The 22,032-nt window shown below is 38.7% G+C and overlaps 2 protein-coding genes across 2 annotated transcripts; one reads left to right on the forward strand and one right to left on the reverse strand.

Moving 5' to 3' along the window:
• The first annotated feature begins 9,047 nt into the window (after positions 1–9,047).
• LOC137938437 (uncharacterized) lies at positions 9,048–10,178 on the forward strand. The gene has a single exon (XM_068783395.1). It carries the CDS (start codon positions 9,048–9,050, stop codon positions 10,176–10,178), a length of 1,131 nt encoding a protein of 376 aa, XP_068639496.1.
• Positions 10,179–19,637: 9,459 nt separating this feature from the next.
• Positions 19,638–21,832, reverse strand: LOC137939474 (cytochrome P450 87A3-like). The gene is made up of 9 exons (XM_068784743.1): positions 21,633–21,832; positions 21,220–21,544; positions 20,981–21,130; positions 20,583–20,837; positions 20,410–20,499; positions 20,239–20,317; positions 20,042–20,148; positions 19,839–19,966; positions 19,638–19,731 (listed from the first exon to the last, which is right to left on the reverse strand). Exons 1-9 carry the CDS (start codon positions 21,830–21,832, stop codon positions 19,638–19,640), a joined length of 1,428 nt encoding a protein of 475 aa, XP_068640844.1.
• Positions 21,833–22,032: the final 200 nt, after the last annotated feature.

Genomic DNA, 22,032 nt, shown 5'->3' on the forward strand with positions numbered 1-22,032 from the left:
AGTGAGAACCACCGTTGCTGAACTCCGATGGCTGAAACTAGTCGCCGAAAATTTTGGGGAAAGAGACGAAGAGAGGTCCGTCGTCCGGAGATAATCAGAGAAGGAGGATTGATCGCTCTAATACCATATTAAAACCTCAAACGGAAAAGAGCCGTTGAGCTCTGTCGTCGGGGAGGCGAAGTCGAGAAGATGAACAGTAAAATAAATTGATTTCTCATTCCTAGCTTTACAAATAACAACTTAGGTTTTTATACAATGAAGAAGGGTAAATGGTAAAAACACAAATATTACAAAATAATAAAATAATAACATTCTAATAGAGTGGTTGGTTCGCTGTCTAGAAACGGCAACACTGGCAGAGAGATTTTTCAAAATAAGAAACAATTCCGGATTGTAATCTTCTTTCGCAAATAATTTTCGCCCAAATTTCTGGAATGAGATGAAACAGAAATACAGTTTGTCCAGAAACGGTAACATAGCAACGAAAACTTCCGTCAGACTTGGATGACAGCGGAGACAGTTGCATTGCCGATTGGAGTAATCCGACTTGAGCAAAAAAAACTTCCGAAGATGGAATAATGCTCCCATGTTAATGTCCGAAGCTCGACGATGACATCGGTGATGGAAATGGCAGCAGTAGCAATGACAATGACTGTCGTGTTGGTGACGGGGAAGGCTGAGTTTTTCTTTTGGCGATGACGCTGGAAGGAAACTCTAGCCTCCGATCGACTGTCGTGTCGGGTTGACGCTGTTAAGCAAGTCAACTCGGCTCAACTCAAATACGGAAAAAACTGTGTGGGTAATAAAAGAAAAAAACTAACAAAATCAATAGATTTAGCTAGGTAGAAAGTATCAAAATTTAAATATGATTTCAATTATGAAAAAAAAACTTCAATAGGAGAAAAGAAAATAATGAGTTTCGAAAATACTAAAAACCATACTATGAGTCCTAAAAATCAAAGCTCTGATACCATGTTGATTTTCAGGACTCCATCGATTTAACTCATGGAGAAAAAGGGAGACCCATTGGGAGAAAACCAGATGAAGAAAGGTTATGGACTTGATGTCCTAATCTTCCCCCTAAAGCTCTATTTATAGATTAATAAAATTACTGTATTACAATAATATCCCTGAACTTAGGGTTTAGGGTTTTAACCCTAGAACTTTGATCTAATTACATCAATGCCATCTCTATGTGATGACACTTTATTTATCATCCTGCCATTATTGTATGTAAGCCTATGGGCATTCTCCTTGATTTTTAGGTCTTGAGCCTGTCTTCTATATCTCCTTTGGTCTTATAGGCTTGGGCCCCATCTTCCAACACACTTGGATATGTGGGCCTTCTTTGGTCGTGTGGGTTTGGGCCTTATCTTCCAACAAGGACCTATCCAAGGCAACTATTCCCTACAACCACATAGTTATAACCACCACAATATTACTAGGAGAAGAAATGGAAGTGTTAGACTTTGCCTCTATTTCTACAGTGGACTTACCAAAATGTCCACTTAAAGCAAGAAGTGAAAGAAGACTTAAGCCACAAATGAGTCTTTCCTCATGGAGCCCTCCAATTTCTTAGCCATGAATAAGCAACACTGTGAAAACTTGAGGACCAAAAAGAATAATTTAGAGTCTAGCAACCCCTTTGTATTCGACTATTCTTTTGTATTTGAATGTAATTCACAATATCAATACAAATTTTCTTCCCATTTCAAATTTGTATGTAATTTACTGATATGATTCAATACTTGTATTTTGTATAATTTGATGATGTTAAAAGGAAAAGAGAATTATTAATATAACGATCACTTAAAATATTTAAAGAGATACATTAGATTGCAGAGCCACCAGGAACAAAAGGAGAGTAGAGTAAAAACATAGGTAACAAACTCGCGAGGAGTTTATCCAAGCATTCATGCATTTTTAGACACTCATTGGTTGCAAATTTTGTTTTGCTTATGGGTGTTTGTCATCATTAAGAAGTGGGAGATTGTTGGCCCCAACATTAACCTGAAATTAATGTTGATAATAAGATTAGAAATAAACACATAGGAAATTTAATTGTAAAATTTGCATGAGAAATTTTGATAGAAAAAACCTAAAAAATAATAATCAGGCAAACAATCCATTCAACTGTCTATGCAAAAAGTAAGAATGAAAGGCAAGAAAATAACTTCCAAAGGCCAATCAATCAACCATCCCCATTCAACTGGCGAGGAGAGAGGAAAGGCATTTTTATGGCCCGTTTGTGTTGATTGCATGTTGACTCTCTTATTAAATTTGATGATAACAAAACTTAAAAGAGTAGATAATTGAAAATCTAATATTTCAAATACTTTTCCTTCAAGAGATGCATTTCTAGGTTTAAAGCAACAAGACGAATCAAGTTTCTCAAAGACATCAAACATTACGAGAAGTCAAAAAATCTTGAAGAAACACCCTTGAAAGATGAAGATAAATTGAAGACTAGAGTTTAAGATTTACTAAGATATGTCAAAACTTTGTCTATATAAAAGAGAGTTGTCCAACTCTTTAAAATTTGAGGCACAATGCAAACTGGGAGTTTTAAGACATAACAAGCATTCAAACATATTTTAAAATAATCATACACACTTCAAATATGTTAGAAAAACTCAGGATCATTCATTCACATGCTTTCAAAGTAAATTAGCTGAATTGAGACTGGAAAGATCGATCAATATTTGCCAATGATTGGCCATCCAGAAGTGCATAGGGCAAAATTATAAAGCATTATCGATCAACCTAAATTGAACGATCAATCATCAAGAACACGGCAAAACCGTATTATAAAGCATGATCGATCATCCCATTTGGATTGATTGATCAATATTGTCTAGGAAAGGAAATTTCATGCTGATTAATCGATTAACTTATATGATTGGTCATACAAAACTTTGCCAGTCAAGGACATAAAGTATGATCGATCACGAAAAGTTCATTAATCGATCATGGTTAGTAAGCCATTTGTCCACTAATCTTAATGGGGACAAACTATGCATATTGGAAGGTGAGGATGAAATTTTTCCTCCAATTCATAGATTGGGACATTTGGCACGCAATCAGAAATTGTTGGCCTATGTGGCTTCTCAAGACGAGGGTGAATTGAGAACTACAACTTAAAAACTTAAGACATGGAATAATAAATCAAGTAAATATGAAAAGTAAAAGCATAGAAATTCACATACCATAATATTGACACCAAATATTTTGTTATCGATGTCCCCTATTCGTATTCACCGACTAAGAACCCATGCTTAGAAATTCTACTAATTATAGCTTTATTAGCTGGAATTACACAAAAGATATCTTGACTCTCTTTTAAGCCATATGTATGCTCAAATACATGATTTAAAATACCATCTCCCCAAGAGATTAGTTATATTCTAGCTCTAGCAAGACCCTTTCTATTTGGATTTAACAAGTTTCTAGATGAACCTCTCACAAATGAAAAATATAAAAGAAAGGTAAAACTTACACCTTTGTTAATTGGAGAGAAATTCTTCTCCTTTGAAAGATTTAAGCTTTTAGCCTTTGTAGCACAATGTAGAATGTAGGGGCTTGACTCTAGTGTATGACTCTCTTTCAAAAAAATGCACTTAGGAATGATTTTCAAACGATTGAGAATAAATGTTGGTGGATATGCCAATAAAAGCTCATTAACTTCTCAATGGGAAGTTTGATGGGGGTATTTATAAATTCCCCAAGGCAAACTAGCCTTTTTTTTCCCGTTTGTAAAATGTTAAGTTTACATTGATCGATCAATGTAAGGTGGATGATCAATTAATTGTGTGTAACTACTATTTTTCTGTTAGAATGTGACTTATTGATTGATGGTAATATCGATCAATATTTTCCCATTGAGTCTGATATATTAAATTGATCGATCAATGTACATGGTATGGTAGATCATTCTGAATTCCCACTGTTAGTGCATTGCAAGTATGATCGATCATGCTTTATGTCCTTGACCAACAAAGCTCTATATGATCGATTTGTCACTAGCAATCCAAGATAGGACCATGTACCACTATAAATCTTTGTGTATTTTTTGTGTTTTTATTGCTTGCTATGATCGATTAATTGTGTGTAATAACTATTTTTCTGTTAGAATGTGACTTATTGATTGGTGGTAAGATCGATTAATATCTTCCCAATGGGTTTGACATATTAAATTGATCGATCAATGTACATGGTATGATAAATCAATCTGAATTCCCACTGCCAGTGCATTGCAAGTATGATCGATCATGTTTTATGTCCTTGACTGACAAAGTTCTATATGATCGATTAGTCACTAGCAATCCAAGATAGGATAGTGAACCACTATAAATATTTGTGTATTTTTGTGTTTTTATTGCTTGCTATGATCGATTCACAACAATATTGCCTTCAAATATTTAGTCTTGGTGATGCACTTTTAGTTGTATTCTTCTACATTGACAAAACAATTTATTCACTTGAATATTTTCTCTCGAAGGGCTTCATTTCTGGCTTGTTTTTAAAATTTTAGTTTCTCAAACTTATATTGGACTACTAGAAGGATAAACATTTGCCCATAATTATTTATACTATTAATACCTCACTAGCTACTAATTTGTTATCATGAAAAATAAGAGATCTCAACTAATTATAAAATCTTTAGAAAATTTTCTTAATATCTCTTATATATTTTTTTCCCTCTGTTGATTTTTTAAAAAAGAGAAAGAATTCATTGACTTGTTCAATTTATGTACATTGGGCCTCTATTTATCAAACTACCCAAGTCCCAGTTACACCCACAATAACATTCCTAATTATAATCAAACAAAATAATAATTAAAGAGAACTAAAATAACTAAAATACCTTTACTGAAGAGCAGGTATGGAAGAGTCTTACATGACTCTCACAACAAGAAGTCTCGAAGAGCAAGAATTAATATTGTAGAGTCTAAGAAGAGTCTCATGGAAAGAAGGTCTCATAGAAGTGTTTCAGTTAAAATGTCTTTTAGTTATTTCAGTTGTTTAATTATTCTAGGACTTATCTTTAAGTGTTAGACTTTGGGTGTAACTCGGACAAGTGTAGTTTAAATAATCAAATATATTTGTTTCTTCTATTATAAATAGAGGTTTATTGTACTCAAATTACAACAAGGCAGTGAAATACTTTTCTTTTCTAGAAATGCAGCATGTTATCAAAGTGGGTTCTGTGAGTTGACTCAATCAACCCACATAAATAATGTGATCATTTTCTAATTTATCATATCTAGTAGTTTAAGTGCATATTCTACATTTTTTCTTCCTTTCTTGTCCCATTGCCCATTGTTTCCTTGGCGTTTGCATCTCTATACTGAACTTTTCATATTGAAAATTATATATTGATGAGAACATTTTTTATTCTACTTTCAAAAGAAAATTTGATTTTTCAAGCAACAAAAGTTAGATAGTAGGAAAGATTCAAGCAGTAGCAAAAAAACTTTAATTTTTGAGGCAATTTATGCCATCAAGAATAAGATTTAATATGGATAATTATATATTAAAAAATTGACTATAAGTCTATTTTCTAACCTATTAAACTAATTCCCAATCTGATTTTTCTAGATCAAGATCAATTTTAGAAGAGTCAATGGTCATGCTGGTCAAAGAAGAAAGACTACTCAGTACGGCCAAATAGCAGAGTCTGAAATCTATTTGATTCTTTCTCTCCGAAAAAGTATACTTCTTGAAGAAATATTATATTTGAATGAAATATATTGAAGTAGAGTTTCAAAAGGAGCAACTTTCATGTTAATCTGATCTATATGTAAGGAGATATTTTCATTAGAGTTGGCAAGGGTCATAACAAATTCAAGGACAAATATTTTTATGTCAATGGAAAATGAACATTCACACACCATAACACAAGGAAAATTTTTTTATCGATGTTCCTCTAATGGTATTCACCACCTAAGAACCATTGCTTGGGAAATTTCACTATTTCAAAGCTCTAATAATTGGAATTTACATAAATAGATTCCAACCCTCTTCAAGTCACGTGTAGCTCAATACATGTTTTTTACACTCACACTCTCCCCAAGAGATTGGTGCCAGATTCTTGCTCTATCTGGCCCTTTCTAACTAAATTGAATAGGTTCTAAATAAACTTTTCATATGTAGAAAATAAAAGAAAGGAAAACTTACACCATTTACTTAGAGAGTTCCTTCTCCTTAAGAGATCCAAACTTCCACTTCTTTAGCAGCACAATATGGATCGAGAGAGCTTTTGTCTATAATGCAATGTAAGGAAAGGAATAGAAAGAGAAAATGATTTTGTATGGTTGAGGCTAGGGGTGGCATCGAGCCGAGCCGAGTCCGAACCTGCCTATGTTCGAGCCGAGTTTGATTTAAATATTTTGAGCCGAGCTTTGACCCGAGCCTCGTCTCGAGCCTAAAATTGTTATCGAGCTCGAGCCCAAAAATTTTAACCGAGTTTGAACCGAGCTTCGAGCCGAGATCGAGCGTCAACATACATTTAAAACTTTTCAAAAAATATATATAAAATAAATTGTATATAAAATTATGCATACATTTTACATAAAATTGGGCATAACCTATATATATAATACATGTATAAGATTGGGCATGACCTCTACTTAAAATTGAGTATAATCTATGTATATAATACCTATATAAAATTCGGGATGACCTCTACTTAAAATTGGGCATAATCTATATACATAATACCTCCATAAACACTTCATAAACACTCCATAAAATTGTCTATACATTCCATAAACACTCCATGAAATTATTTATACACTCCATAAAATAGTCTAAACACTCCATACACTGCATAACATTACGAATAAACTCCATACAATAATCAAACACAACAAAATTAAATGAAATATCACTATCAATTTACAATTACCCAAATAAAAACTATAAATCCATTATAAATTTACAAACTATAGTTGTTTCTCTTCATGCTAGAAAATAATATACGTCCTTGCATGAGCAAAATCTCCACCTGTGACAAAAACAAAAAAATAAAATTAGTTATTGTCAGATAAAAAAATACTCTTCCACTAATATTAAAATTACCATGATGAGAAAAACATGAAAAATCATGTAGCTGGTAGCATTATCTCTACACTCTTCTTCTCAGACTGTAATCATAAAACAAAATTTTAATAAATAAAACTAAAAAAATACTAAAAAATATCATAATAAATAATTAATCAAAAAAATTCACCTTTTGATTTTTCTTTACACCGTGAAGAGACTGAACCCAATCATTGCCACAAATCAAAGCTTGAACTGTATTTGGTGCTAAGGAAGAACGATATGAGTCTATTACTAAATGTAAACATTGAAACTACTGCGGATATGAGAATTATAAGGGGGGATTAGTCAACAAACTTAAAATTTGAAGTTCATCTTCATCTCCTGCTTCAAATTCATTTCATTCATCTACATGAAATTCAATTTCAAACTTGGTATTAGTGTGGACAAGTTCATGTACACTAGAAAACAGTTTCCAGTGTTAGTGTCCCAAAATGAGAAAAATATAAAAAACAAGAAAATAAATAACTTATAATAGTATACTTAATTAAAATATAATACTTAAACCCCAAATTAGGTAAAACAAACATGATTACAACACGAATAAGTAATTTAATGTATAATTAAAATAATTTAATATATTAATTAGTTAAATTAGATATTATATTATTTAATGATTGCAGTTTATTGTACATTAATACAATAATTAAGTGAGCCAATTAACTATGCACATGATTAATTATAAAAAATAAATAAATAAACAGGAAAAATTGATCAAATGCTAACTTTAACACACTATATTTTTAAGTATTATTGCATCGTCAGGAGGAAAAGCAGTACTAGAGGCGGTTAGGGCTGACAAAATTGCATCGACCAGAGGAAAAACAGGCTGAGAATAGGATTTACAAGTTTTTTTTCTTTTTATAAAAAAATCGCATGTGTGAGCTGCACGTTCGAGTTCGCACGCTGTGCGGGATGGAGCGTCGAGGGGGGAAAATAATTTCCCCCCTCAACTTAGGTATCGGGGGGGTGGGTTCTGTGCCGTTTCGGTGAGAGCGGTGGCCGACTGATCTGACGATGGCAGCAGGCGGTAGTAGGGAGGTGACGACGACGGGAGAGGGTTCAAAGTAGCTTGTCACAGAGCCCAAGCCCACGGCCTACTCATTGGGCCTGTGATCCCCTTTGAGGATACATAGAGGAGGTTCTTACCCAAGCCCTCTATGGATAGCCCAACCCAATTTCTAGAAGGAGGGATCTCTAGAAGCTCTCTAGAAGATTCCGCTCATACACCAAGTTGGGTCCGATATATGCACTTGGGCATAGACCCTAGTATTGTATATAAGAGTCTAGAAAGGTCCATAGCTAGATGGTAGTGGAATAGTCTAGAAGGATCCAAACCATTGGATCAATGACAAGTGTATACAATCTAGAACATGCATTGCCCCCCCTCAAAACTATAAATAGGGGAAAGTCTCTCATTTGTAGACAACTCATTGGAGTGCAATACAATCTCTCTTGAGCAAGTCCCTTAAGCCCTTTTAAGTTCTCTCATTGCTTCCATCTGGTGAGTGAGTGTAGCCCTTACAAGTAAGAGTGAGAGTTAGGCTGACTTGTGTATTGGCAAAAGGAGCTTTGCGCACAAGTGCCGCACGGGTTAAGCGAAGGAGTTGCGACCCCGTGACAGTTGGTATCAGAGCTTCGGTTCGAGAGGGGGAATTGCTGAGGATTGTTGCTGCATCATGGCTAGTGATTCGCAAGTGCCCAACGTGGTGGTGGAAGGCCAGTCTTCAAAGTCGAAGAGAGATAGGTCAAGGGACTGAGGTCGGGAATCAACGTTGGAGACTCGTATTGGAGACTCGGTTCGATAAGTTCGAACAAACTCTCTCTGAGTGTTTGAACAAGTCAAATGCTTTTGTAGATGCCTTGCATAGTCTTGAAGCCGACATGCGAAGTGCGGTAGGGTTTTTAAAATCTTGGGTGAAAAGACGACAGAGAAGGTCGAAAGCATGTCGAAAAAGTTTGAGACTATGGAAGGCAAAATGACTAGCCTCCGTGAGGAAGTAGCAGTGCTTGAAGATGTTAAAATTCGGCTGGCCCTGTTGGAGAAGGCGGTAGCCACTGAGGGAGGGCATGGACCAAGGGAGTTCGCTCCAAAGGTCAAAGTCCCAGAACCTAAGAGCTACAATGGGAAACAAGATGCCAAGGACTTAGAGAATTTTCTTTGGCAAATGGAGCAATACTTTAAAGCTGACAAGATTTCAGAGGAAGCCATGAAGGTGGATACAGCTACTATGTATCTCACCGACGATCCAATGCTATGGTGGAGACGGAGGTACGATGATGTAATAGAAGGCCGTTGCACTATAGCAACGTGGGAAGATTTCAGGAAGGAGATCAAGTCTCAATTCTTCCCAGAAAACGTGGAGTACTTGGCTCGGAAGAATCTAAAGCGGCTGAAACATACGGGGTCCATTCGAGAGCATGTCAACCAGTTCATAGCCTTGTTGTTGAATATATCTGACATGGCGGAAAAAGATAAGCTCTTCTTCTTCATGGATGGATTGCAACCTTGGGCAGAGCAAGAATTGCAAAGGCGTGGAGTTCAAGACCTAGCCACCTCACTCTCAATGACGGAGAAGTTGGTCGAATTCACAAAGAAGGCTGAGGGCTCGAACAAAGACAAAAAGGGCAAGCCTAACCAAGGCAAAGGCGGGGGAGACAAGCCGAAGTACCAGAAGGAAGAAGGCCAGAAAATCAGCTATGATCAAAAGGGCAAAGGTAAGTTCGTCCCTCGTTGCTCGGGTTGTTTCATTTGTGATGGTGACCATAGAGCTTTTGAGTGCCCAAAGACGAAAGCTCTCAATGCCTTGTTGGTAAACAAGGAAGGCCATGAGGAGGAGAGTGAGAATGGGGAGGAGCCTAAGATGGGGGTACTTAGACTCCTCAATGCCATGAAGGGGCAGTTTCATGTAGCCAAGTCTGCCCATTCAGTCAAGGAACTCATGTACGTAGACGTGTGCTTAAATGGCAAAAACACACGAGCTATGATCGATACGGGAGCCACTCACAACTTTATCTCAAGAGAAGAGGCCAAGAGGCTGGGTTTCAAATTGGAGAAGGATGGCGGTCAACTCTGAGGCTAAGTTGGTGATAGGGGTTACAAAGGGCATCACCTTTAAGGTAGGAGAATGGCAAGGCACCATTAACCTGACAGCAGTGCCTATGGATGACTTCAAGGTCATTCTCAGAATGGAGTTCCTTAGCTCGGCCAAGGCCATTCCTATGCCATGCTTGGGTGTGTTGATCTTTCTGGATGAGAAGACACCTTGCATGGTCCTGGTGTTGAAGGATGGCAAGAAGATAGGTAAGATGTTGTCGGCTATGCAGCTAGTCAAGGGCCTCAAGAAGGGTGAGGTAACCTACCTGGCCACCTTGTCAAAAGAGAAAGACGGGATGCCCATGCCGCGGGAAGTCGAGAAAGTCCTTAGTGAATTTAAGGACGTCATGCCGCTAGAGCTGCCCAAGGGATTACCACCAAGGAGGGAGGTCGATCACCAAATCGAGTTGGAGCCCGGTTCAAGACCCCCTGCGCTAGCCCCATATCGGATGTCGCCACCCGAGCTGGAGGAATTAAGGAGGCAACTACGAGAGTTACCGGATGCTGGCTTTATACGACAGTCAAAAGCCCCTTATGGAGCCCCGGTATTGTTCCAAAAGAAGCACGATGAGACCCTTAGGATGTGCATAGACTACCGAGCACTCAACAAGGTAACCATAAAAAACAAATATCCGATTCCGCTCATAGCAGATTTGTTCGATAGGCTGGCTGAGGCACGGTACTTTAGCAAACTTGATCTACGATCGGGGTACTATCAAGTGCGGATTGCTGAAGGAGACGAGCCGAAGACTACTTGCATCACAAGGTATGGAGCTTACGAGTTTCTAGTAATGCCCTTCGGCTTGACGAATGCCCCAGTTACATTTTGCACTTTGATGAACAAAATCTTTCATCCATACTTGGATCGATTCGTGGTGGTCTACTTGGATGACATTGTGGTCTATAGCCAAACATTAAAGGAACACCTAGACCACTTACGAATTATTTTCTAAGTGTTACGAGAAAACTCTCTCTATGTGAAGAGAGGGAAGTGCTCTTTTGCTTTGAAGGAAGTCTCATTCCTCGGGCATTGGATCGGAGATGGGCGGATCTGGATGGACAAGGCCAAGGTCCACGCTATAGCTAAGTGGGAGGTACCCACGAAGGTGACAGAGATGCGGAGCTTCTTGGGCCTTGTCAACTACTACTGGAGATTCATTGAGGGATACTCGTAGCGTGCTGCTCCACTCACAAATTTATTGAAAAAGAACGTCTCATGGCTATGGACGGAGCAGTGCAAGGAGGCGTTTGAGGACCTTAAGGGCGCGGTAATGGCGGAACCAGTGCTCAAGTTGGCGGACCATTCCAAATGTTTTGAGGTACACACTGATGCTTCTGACTTTGCCATTGGAGGGGTTTTGGAACAGGATGGGCACCCTGTTGCATATGAAAGTCGGAAGCTGAATGAGATGGATTGGAAGTATACGATCAAAGAGAAGGAGATGATGGCCGTGGTACATTGCCTAAGAACGTGGAGGTACTACTTGCTTGGCTCTCGCTTCATTGTCAAGATAGACAATGTGGCTACAAATTATTTTCAGACTCAGAAGAAGTTGAGTCCGAAACAAGCAAGTTGGCAAGACTTCTTTACTGAGTTCGATATGGTGATTGAGTACAAGACTGGACGGATTAACCAGGTTGCAGACGCACTAAGTCGGAAGGCTGAACTCGGCGCCTTGAAGCTCGAACACGTGGCCACGGTAAGCAAACTTAATGAGACTTTGCCAGACTATATACGAGAAGGGCTTAGCAAGGATGATGTGGCCAAAGACATCATTCAAACTATTGAAGATGGAAGGACAAGGAGATTTTGGCAAGAGGATGGGCTTCTCTACACAAAAGGGAACCGTCTTTATGTGCCAAAGTGGGGCACCCTCAGAAGAGAATTGATGAAGGAGTGTCATGACACCCTATGGGCTGGCCACCCAGGGCAGAGAAGGACCCTTGCTTTGTTGGAGACTAGGTACTATTGGCCACGGTTGGTGGACGATATAGACGAGTACGTCAAGACATGCCTAGTTTGCCAACAAGACAAGGTTGAACATAGAAAGCCGGGAGGGTTATTGGAGCCATTACCTGTGCCGGAACGATCGTGGGAGAGCATCTCTATGGATTTCATATCGGCGTTGCCTAAGATGGACGGGATGGGTTCTATCTTAGTTGTGGTAGATCGGTTCTCCAAGTATGCTACTTTCATTGCTGCTCCAACAGATTGCACAACAAATGAAGCAGCCCGACTGATCTTGAAAAATGTGGTGAAGTATTGGGGAGTCCCTAAATCAATTATAAGTGACCGTGACCCTCGGTTCACGAGAAAGTTTTGGATGGAGATGTTCAAACTCTTGGGGATAGAACTTTGCTTCTCCACGAGCTTTCACCCCCAAACAGACGGACAGACAGAGCACACGAACACATTGTAGGAGGAATACCTAAGGCATTTCGTGAGTGAAAATCAGAAAGATTGGGTGAAGCTTTTGGATGTGGCCCAATTTTTCTACAACTTGCAAAAGAGCGAGTCAACAGACCACAACCCCTTTGAGTTGGCAACAGGCCAACAACCGCTCACACCATTAACGATAGGGGCCAGCTATGAAGGCAAGAGCCATGCAGCCTACCAGTTTGCCAAGAACTGGCATGAACAAGCTGACATAGCAAAGTTTTACCTGCACAAAGCCGCTAAGAGGATGAAGAAGCACGCGGATGAAAAGAGGAGGCCACTTGAGTTCAAGGTGGGGGACCTCGTCATGATAAAGTTACCACCCCAACAGTTCAAGGCTTTGCGTGGTAAGCACAAGGGGTTGGTAAGGAGATATGAAGGGCCTTACCCCATCATCAAGAGAGTTGGAAAGGTTTCATACCAAGTCCAACTCCCACCATCCCTCAAGATCCATCCAATCTTTCATGCAAGCATATTGAAGCCCTATCATGCAGATGCGGAGGATCCTTCATGAGGAGTTAGCAAACGCGCACTGCCACTGATGACTTCGTCGTTTGACAAAGAGGTGGAATACATCATCAGTGATCGCGTAAAGAGACGGAGGGGAGTCTAGCCTAAGACGGAGTACTTAGTGAAATGGCGTATATTACCAAAGAGTGAGGCTACATGGGAAGAAGCTGAGGCGCTATGGCAGTTCGAGGACCAGATCACGATGTACAAGGAACGCAACGAGGACGTTGCGTAGTTTAGGTGGGGGAGAATGTCACGGAGCCCAAGCCCACGACCTACTCATTGGGCCTGTGATCCCCTTTGAGGATACATAGAGGAGGTTCTTACCTAAGCCCTCTATGGATAGCCCAACCCAAGTTCTAGAAGGAGGGATCTCTAGAAGCTCTCTAGAAGATTCCGTACATACACCAAGTTGGGACCGATATATGCACTTAGGCATACACCCCAGTATTGTATAGAAGAGTCTAGAAAGGTCCATAGCTAGATGGTAGTGGAATAGTCTAGAAGGATCCAAACCATTAGATCAATGACAAGTGTATACAATCTAGAACATTCATTGCTCCCCCTCAAAACTATAAATAGGGGAGAGTCTCTCATTTGTAGACAACTCATTGGAGTGCAATACAATCTCTCTTGAGAAAGTCCCTTAAGCCCTTTTAAGTTCTCTCATTGCTTCCATTGGGTGAGTGAGTGTAGCCCTTACAAGTAAGAGTGAGAGTTAGGCTGACTTGTGTATTGGCAAAAGGAGTTTTGAGCACAAGTGCCGCACGGGTTAAGCGAAGGAGTTGCGACCCCGTGACAAGCTGCTCTAGCTGGGGTATGATGAGGCTAGGGCGACGCTATGGGAGTCGAATGCGACGACGATGAGAGGAAGAGAAAGCTATGCGCGGGGGGAAGGATTAGGTGCGGCGGCGGAAGGGGCACCGACGGCGAGAGGGAGAAGGGAGATGGAGGCTGAGAGAGGGAGAAAAAAATTTCGGAGGAAGAAGAGAGAAGGGAAGGAGGAGATCAAGAGAGCGAGAGCAAGGGAGAGAGACCGAAAAAAAAAAATTCGGGAGATGGCAGACTGCCGAAAATTTCCCAAATCCCCCCAAATCCGCCGCTCGTTAAATTAATGAGCCGACTCGCGAGCCGTCGACCCGAATCTGGCTTTGGTCGAGCTTGGCTCGTTAATTTAAACGAGCCGATTTCTGATCTCGAGAGATACCGAATCGAAATCGAGCCGGCACCGAGCCGAACTCGAGCCAGCTCTGTTCGTAGCCACCCCTAGTTGAGGCTCTCTCTTTCACTCTAAGAACTTTTGAAAAGTTTTACAAGATTGAGAGTAAATGCTCAAAGGATTTGGCAATAAATGTTCATTAACATCTCTATGTGTGGTAACTTCCCAAAGCCAAACTAGCCTTTTTTGCTCATTTTCAAAAATTAATGCATTGGTCAATCAATCAATCATAACAACTCTTTTTGTGTTAGAAAGTGACTTTTTGATTGATGGACTGATTGATCGATATGTTATCGTTCGTCATCAAAAGTTAAGTTGATCAATCATTGTAAGGGGATAATTGATCAATAAGAATTCCCTCTAGCTGTGCAATGCAAATATGATCGATGAGTGAACTTTCAATGTTCAATCATGCTTTATGTCATTGAAAATTCTGTCTGATCGATCAATCATGTGGAATGATCGATCATTCCATATAAAATTTGTGTGCATGGATAGTATTGATCGATCGATCAATCCAAATGGGATGATCGATCGATCCAAATGGGATGATCAATCGATCCAAAAGGAATGATCGATCGATCCAAATTGGATGATCGATCATGCTTTATAGCATGATATGGCCATGTTCTGGATGATTGATCAATCAATTATGGTTGATCAATCATGCTTTATACTTGTTGTTTTTCAAGATTCCATATGTAATAAAGTTAAGTAAAGGAGAAAAGGAAGAAGGAAGAAGAAAGAAGAAAGAAAAGAGGAGAGAGTATAGTATGATACACGTCCAAGAGAGAAAAGAGAGAAGAGAATACGTGAGGGAAAAGAAGAGGAAGAAATTAGGGTCTTGAACTTAACCAAACCCTCCCCTGTAAGTTGTATTTATAGATATTAAAAGTACTAATATTACAAGAATACCCTTCACCCTAGTAAGAGTGAATAAGAGACATAAATCATAAACTAATTACATCATATCTTACAACACTCCCCCTCTAGCAGGGAGGTAATGGCAGTAGTCCCAGCTTGAATCGAATAACATAGATGTGGTAATAAGCTCCTCCATCACAATGTCCCAACACCGGGTACAAACTCTCAAAGGGTAGAAATGGGTGTAAAATATAAATCAAAACCAATCTCAAAGGATTTTGACCAAATATAGTGGTAATAATCATTAAAGTGGGTAATACCTGTCATTCACAAGACGACGATAAAAGACCCACGAGCACTAATAAAAAGTCTTAAAGGATTTAAAACACCCATATAAATAAAAAGATCAACCAAAGCAACAATCCAAAGGGTTGGCCAAAGGGGTAAGTGAGAGTCAAATAAATGACGATAGGAGAAAAGCTGCCAAATAACCAATGGGTAATGGGTAATGAGGAAAATAAGATGATGAGGCCGCCATATGCTTTATTTTCCTAACAAAGTCAATTCTACATCAGATGAACCAATGCAGACAATAGTTAGTAGATAATGAACCCAAGGCAAACAATCGATGAGTTCATCTTCAGTAATAATGTCTCAATCAAAGAGACACAAAAGTAGCAACGGATATGGGCCAATGCCCAATTAACACGTACCTAATAATATTGTTATTTAGCAGTGGATAACCGGTAGGTAGTGAAAATCCTTAAGAGCAATAAGGACACATGAGATATCTTGTAACAAGTCCATCCTTGACAAACAAGTAACAATATGCTATGCACCAAGTAATAAGCTCAATTCGAGTAATAGATGACCAATAATAAGTCGAACCGAATAATAAGCACATGTATAACTCCAGAACTAAAAGAGTTCTAAAATCGAGCAGTTGACGCCATATGATAATTACTGAACCGATGTTTTGCTGCAAATAAGCTACAACATGAAACCTAGATTCTTCAGTGGGAATCCAATTCTATAATCTTCAATTTATGTTATCGAAACAACATTCACAAAACACTTGTTGACCATTTGATATAGATAGTCCAAATTTGATGGACTTTATATCCCCTCATCAACAGTAAACATCAGCATATCAACAATATATCATCAATGTAACAAAATGGAATTTTATTACCACCTATAAACACCAACAACCTCTTGGACAACAAGAGACTTCAATAATAACCAGAAGTATGTTTTTAGTTATATGCTATTTGATAATCAATAAATCAAACAATCTCCAACCAGCTTATATGATGTTATATAACAACATTTTGTTGATAAAAAACAACAAGATAAAAACTCATCAACATGCTGGAATTCAAGAGATATTAAGATAATTAATAACTCCAACTTATGTTGATTCACTAGCTTGATAAAGACAACAAGAGTATCAATTAACGAAAGCATCAACCATATATAAATGTCATGATCATCAACAACATGATACGAGTGACTTAGCAGCAATAATTTGAAAGAAGGATCTAAAGTATTTATACGTTGCTGATAAAAAGTATATATCAAAAGAATAGTGAAGTATGTAGTCCTTTGTTGCTAAGAGAATTCAAACCAAAAGTCTGCTGCTTCAATGACTAGTCTAAAAAAAACAGAGGTGAAAGAGCTACTATTGCCAAACAAAAGAGGATAATTGATAAGAAGACACTGGTGGTGGTGGAAGGGTCATGGAACCTTTGTTTGCTACTCTCCGACGGCAACATGTAAGTAGTCTCCTTTTTCAATAGTTGTGATAGCAGAAACTATCATTAATAAGATACCAGACAAAAGACACCATGGCCTCTCTCTGCTGCTGTATCCAGGGCAACATCATAACAAAACCATAAACTTCAATCAGCCTCTTGGGCATCAATGATCTTCTAAGAAGATTAAGAGTTTGGATGTGTTGAACCCAAAAAAAAACAAGGTAGATGCTAGATACGCGAAAACCAACTAGATACAGTAAGATATGAATTAGGATAGCAAAGCCAAACGGTTTCTGCAAGTATGCTTCAAAGGCAAACGAAAGACCAAACTCTCAAGCTAATCCTACGTCAGGATCTTTGTAAGGGATCTGATCTCATGTAATTAAGGAAAGTTGCTGGTTTAAAAGAATCCATGCCAACATAACTTATCATAAACATGCTGGCAATGCCATCATCAATCTAGAAAGTTGCCAAATTCAAAACTATTAAGTTATGGAGCCTAATTAACGCCTTATGCTGAGTCAGTACGTGGATTGACCTTCACGATAAGGTTGTTGTGGGGGTTGGAAGGGGGACGGGGAGCTCCCGAAAGGTCCACGATATATTGACTTTTGTTTCATTAAGGGTTGCCATAGTATTCTCTTTATATTTTGGGCGATGCTATTAGGGTTTTATCATTGGAGAAGGATATTGAGTTGTAGCCCGAGAGAAGTTAGAGAAAAAACACCTGTAAGTGTGTACAATTTCTCTTGTAAACTATTTCATCTTCATAGCGGATTACTGTAGTGGCGAAAGACAGGACGTAGTTTCACCTTGAGGTGAACCTGTATAAATCTTGTTGTATTTTCGTGCTTGTTTTTTTTCTTCTTCTGTGATTATTATTATTTCTCGCTAGTTTGGAATTGGAGAATCTAATTCCTAACAAAAGCACTTTCCAATATCAAATCAAAAGGAAACAAAAACTTTCCTTAAAAAAACACAATCTTAAGGAGTCATGTTATTGAACTTGATTCTTATAATTAAGATAGCCAGGATGAGAAACTTCCCAAGCCAGCAATAAGGACTCCTTCTGAGTTATGTTCAACAACTTTTGAGCACGTCAAGGAGGCCAGAGATGAACCGATGGTGCTATAAAAACAAGAACCCAACGCTGCAGTAACACGCTGCTATTGTTTTATGTTGAGATTGAATCAAAGAACTACTGTAATCAACAACAACAACAAAAAAAAGAATAATCCAAGGCAAGGAGCAGATTAGCAGCAACAACAAAAAACAATTATAATACTGAAGAACTTAGCCTTTTCGAATAACTCATACAACTCCTTCATGCCGAACAGTTTCATGCAATCTTCAAACTCGAACAACATCTTCATGAATCATAATTTGAGCATAGAAAAATTAATTGGAATCCAAAAAATGAATCTCCGCCCTGATACCATGTTTTTTTCATGATTCCATAGGTAATAATGCTAAGCAAAGGAGAAAAAGGAAGAAAGAAGAAGAAAGAAGAGAGGAGAGAGTATGATACATGTCCAAGAGAGAAAAGAGAGAAGAGAATACATGAGGGAAACGATGAGGAAGAAATTAGGGTCTTGGACTTAGTCAAACCCTCCCCTTTAAGAGTCATTTATAGATATTAAAAATATTAATATTACAAGAATACCCTCACTCTAGTAAGAGTGAATAAGAGACATAAATCATAAACTAATTACATCAATTCCACCGTAATTACATCATATCTTCCAACAATACTTTTGGCCTGTACACTCCTGGATGATCGATCATTGGCAGAGGTTGATCAATCATTTCAGTGCTAGTTCAACTAAGTTGACTTTAAAATCATGGCAATGATATTTTCTAAGTGCTCTAATATGTTCTAAGGGATGTTTATGATGTTCCTAAACATATTTATATGTAATGTATGGCATAAAGCTCTATATACAACATTGTACATAAAGAAAGGAATTTATAAATTCTCTCTAACATTGCTGATTGAGTTTTGACGTATGACTTTTACATTTTGAACTCTAGTCTTCTCATTGTCATCTTCTTAGCCGGTGCTTTTTCAAGAAACATCCTTCAATGATGCTTGAGGTCTTGAGTAGGTTTTATCATTATAAAGCTTTAGACTTTGAGATGCATTTCTCTTGAAGGTAAATTATTTGAAATACTCAGTTTGCAAAATTATCAGCTCTATTAAGTTTTGTTATCATCAAAAGCAAAATAAGTCAATCCTATGGTCAACATAGCCTCCTTTCCATATTTTATCAATGATAAAAAAAAAAGAAACAACCAAAGAAACGAACTTTCACTTTCATTGTTTTAGGATAAACATTGCATAAATATACTTTGAACTATGTGCATGCTTCATAAGTTGCTCCATTGTTATCATAATCTCTTTAATCACCAACTTGTGTGAATTAGAATCTCACAATCAACTATTCAATGACATTTGAATTCTTTATCTTTTATGTCATTTGTCACAACCAAGGTCGGTTGGATTCGGTAGTCTCATTTCCACATCTTTTATCAATGATACAAAAAGAAACAACCAACGAAACAAACTTTCACTCTCATTGTTTTAGGAGAAACATTGCATAGGTACACTTTGAACTATGGGCATGGTTCAAAATTGATCCATTTTTCTCGGGACTACTTGTGTTTTTCCATCAGGTGAATGTGGAAGCCATTGGGGAATGCCAGACCAGGTCTCCTCTCTGTCTCTCCCCCCTTCACAGCTTCCCATCTGTTATTTCCATTCCAACAAAATTTAGAGTACTCTTCATCTCTCTCTAACTCTCTAAATTAGAAATCCTATGAAGCGAATTCAATCAACTTTTGTTTTTATATTACCTGTATTTGGTCACGAGATGATGAAGAAAGATACACATTTGCAGCTTGCTAAAGTCAGCCCCAACACAGAACCTCATACCCCCTCCAAAAGCCATGAAATTCTTGGACCCTCCATTTGTATCAAGCCCCTGAAAAGTGTAGCAGAACACATCAAGGCTTACTTGTTACAAGGAAGTCTGCAATGGAGTTGATGAAGAACTGACCTCCCATCTCCCAGGGTCGAATTTAAGTGGGTCCTCGTATGTCTTAGGGTTTAAGTGGACAGCAGGAGGGCAGACCATGATTGGCCACCCAGCGGGAATCGTATAACCTGCATTGCCCATGAATCAGATGAAGGAATGTTGGTTGAAAGTAATTCACTATTGGGCTGATTGTAATATTCTTTCTATATTTTGTTCACCTTTAATTTCAATATCTTGCAGTGCTTTTCTGAATATGCCAGGAGCAATGTTGGCCAGTCTCAGGGTCTCATTGATGACCTGCACCACCCAGAAGCAGGCACCAAGTGAAAGATGCAGTAGCAGTAGCAGTAGCAGTAGGAAATCATAAGCAACTGAAACGATTGACTTGCCTGAAAAGTGAATGACATGGATTTGTACTCAGTCCAAGTGATTGAAGCATTTGGGTCTTCTCTCTTCTTCAGAATCTTTTCCTGTTCTTCCTGGAAACGGCATTGCCATTCATTCAGGTCATAGACTTGTCTATCATTTTCTTATGTCGTCATTAACAGAAATGATAACTTACAGTGACTTTTGCTAATACTTGGGGATGATCTATAAGATACTTCAGAGCTAGAGTTAATGCCAAGGATGTAGTCTCAAAGCTTGCAAACAACAAAATAAACATGAGATCAAGTGCTATTCCCTCCGTCAAGAGACTCTTTTCTTTGTTTAACTCGTCAATCACTCTATCAAAGAAATCTCGTTTTCGATTCTCTTGAGGGTTTTTCTGTCGGTCATGCAGCATTTCCCTTAACACCTTCATAGCGTTTCTTCTTCCCTGTAAATAAGAAATTTTTTTCCGACAGCAAGTGTGAAGATTTTAAGCCGCAAAGTTCAAAATGTCCCTAACTATTAAAAAAAGAATAAGAAAAAGGCTTAGCATTCTTTGACAAACTAGTAGCAGTTTCTTTTTGTTATTACTTCCATGCATTTGTGGTGAGCAGTTCCTGGAATGTCTAGAGGGAAGGAGATAAGCCCATCGACGAAAGCAACAAAGCTTTGTCTCAAACTGTTCAACGATTGCTCATCCTCGTAGCTGATCAATTTTTTGGCAGTCAAACCGAATATCATCTGCATAAGAACGAATTTGGCTTTTAAATATTCCTAGCTGCACATGCAGCATAAGAGATAAAGTTTCTCGGGGCTAGATGATCACTTACAGCTGCGGTTCCATCCTTCACCTCCACAGAAGGTTTCGTCACCCACTCATGTAATGTCCTACGCACAAATAGATTCATCTCATGCAAGAGAGTTTCTTTCAGGCTCTCTACCCCGAAGAGACTCAAGATCAAACTCTTGAGATACTTGTACATTACGCCGTGCATATGCCCTACGTTCTGCTGGCCGAAAGTATCCTTAAAGGCCCGAGGCCACCAGCTTTCGAACAGCCGCCCCTCTTGCTGGAAGATGAAATGGTTGAGATCCTCATCGGCCGAGACTATGAAAGGTTGGCCCACCACGCTGGTCTTAAAAACGGGACCGTACCTGAACATAAGCAGAAGCAAGTTAGTCTTGTTTACAGTTCAACATTGCCATTCAGATGAAGGTGTTTGTGACATTGCTAGGCTAATACCTCTCTATTCGTTTCCTTACAAAAGGGTGGAGATCAGATGCAGTGTAAGGGGCGAAGAAGGCGAGTGTCTCTCCGATGAGTGGAAGGCCCAGAGAACCTGGAGGGAGATTTCCCTTGCAACTTGGGTTTCTCCGTTTGTAAATCAATCGTGTGAAGTATATGGTGGCAAGGGTCAGAAGACACGCAAGAATAGGCCACATTGCTTCGCGGCTTCTCCTGGATGGATGTCACGGGCGATATGAAACTAGCTTGCCAATGGAAGAAGGAGAGGATGCTTTGTAATTGTCACCAGCAGTTAAACTTAGTTTAAATTGAGGTATATTTTAGTATTTATGATATGGATGAAGACAGTGAATGCTGAGAGAGAATAAAAAATATCCACAACCGGACCGACCAAAGC

Source organism: Aristolochia californica, unplaced genomic scaffold, assembly GCF_029961685.1.
Source record: "Aristolochia californica isolate CCGP_79_NKW_82.1479 unplaced genomic scaffold, dmAriCali1.0.hap1 SCAF_8, whole genome shotgun sequence".
Classification (NCBI taxonomy): Eukaryota; Viridiplantae; Streptophyta; class Magnoliopsida; order Piperales; family Aristolochiaceae; genus Aristolochia; species Aristolochia californica.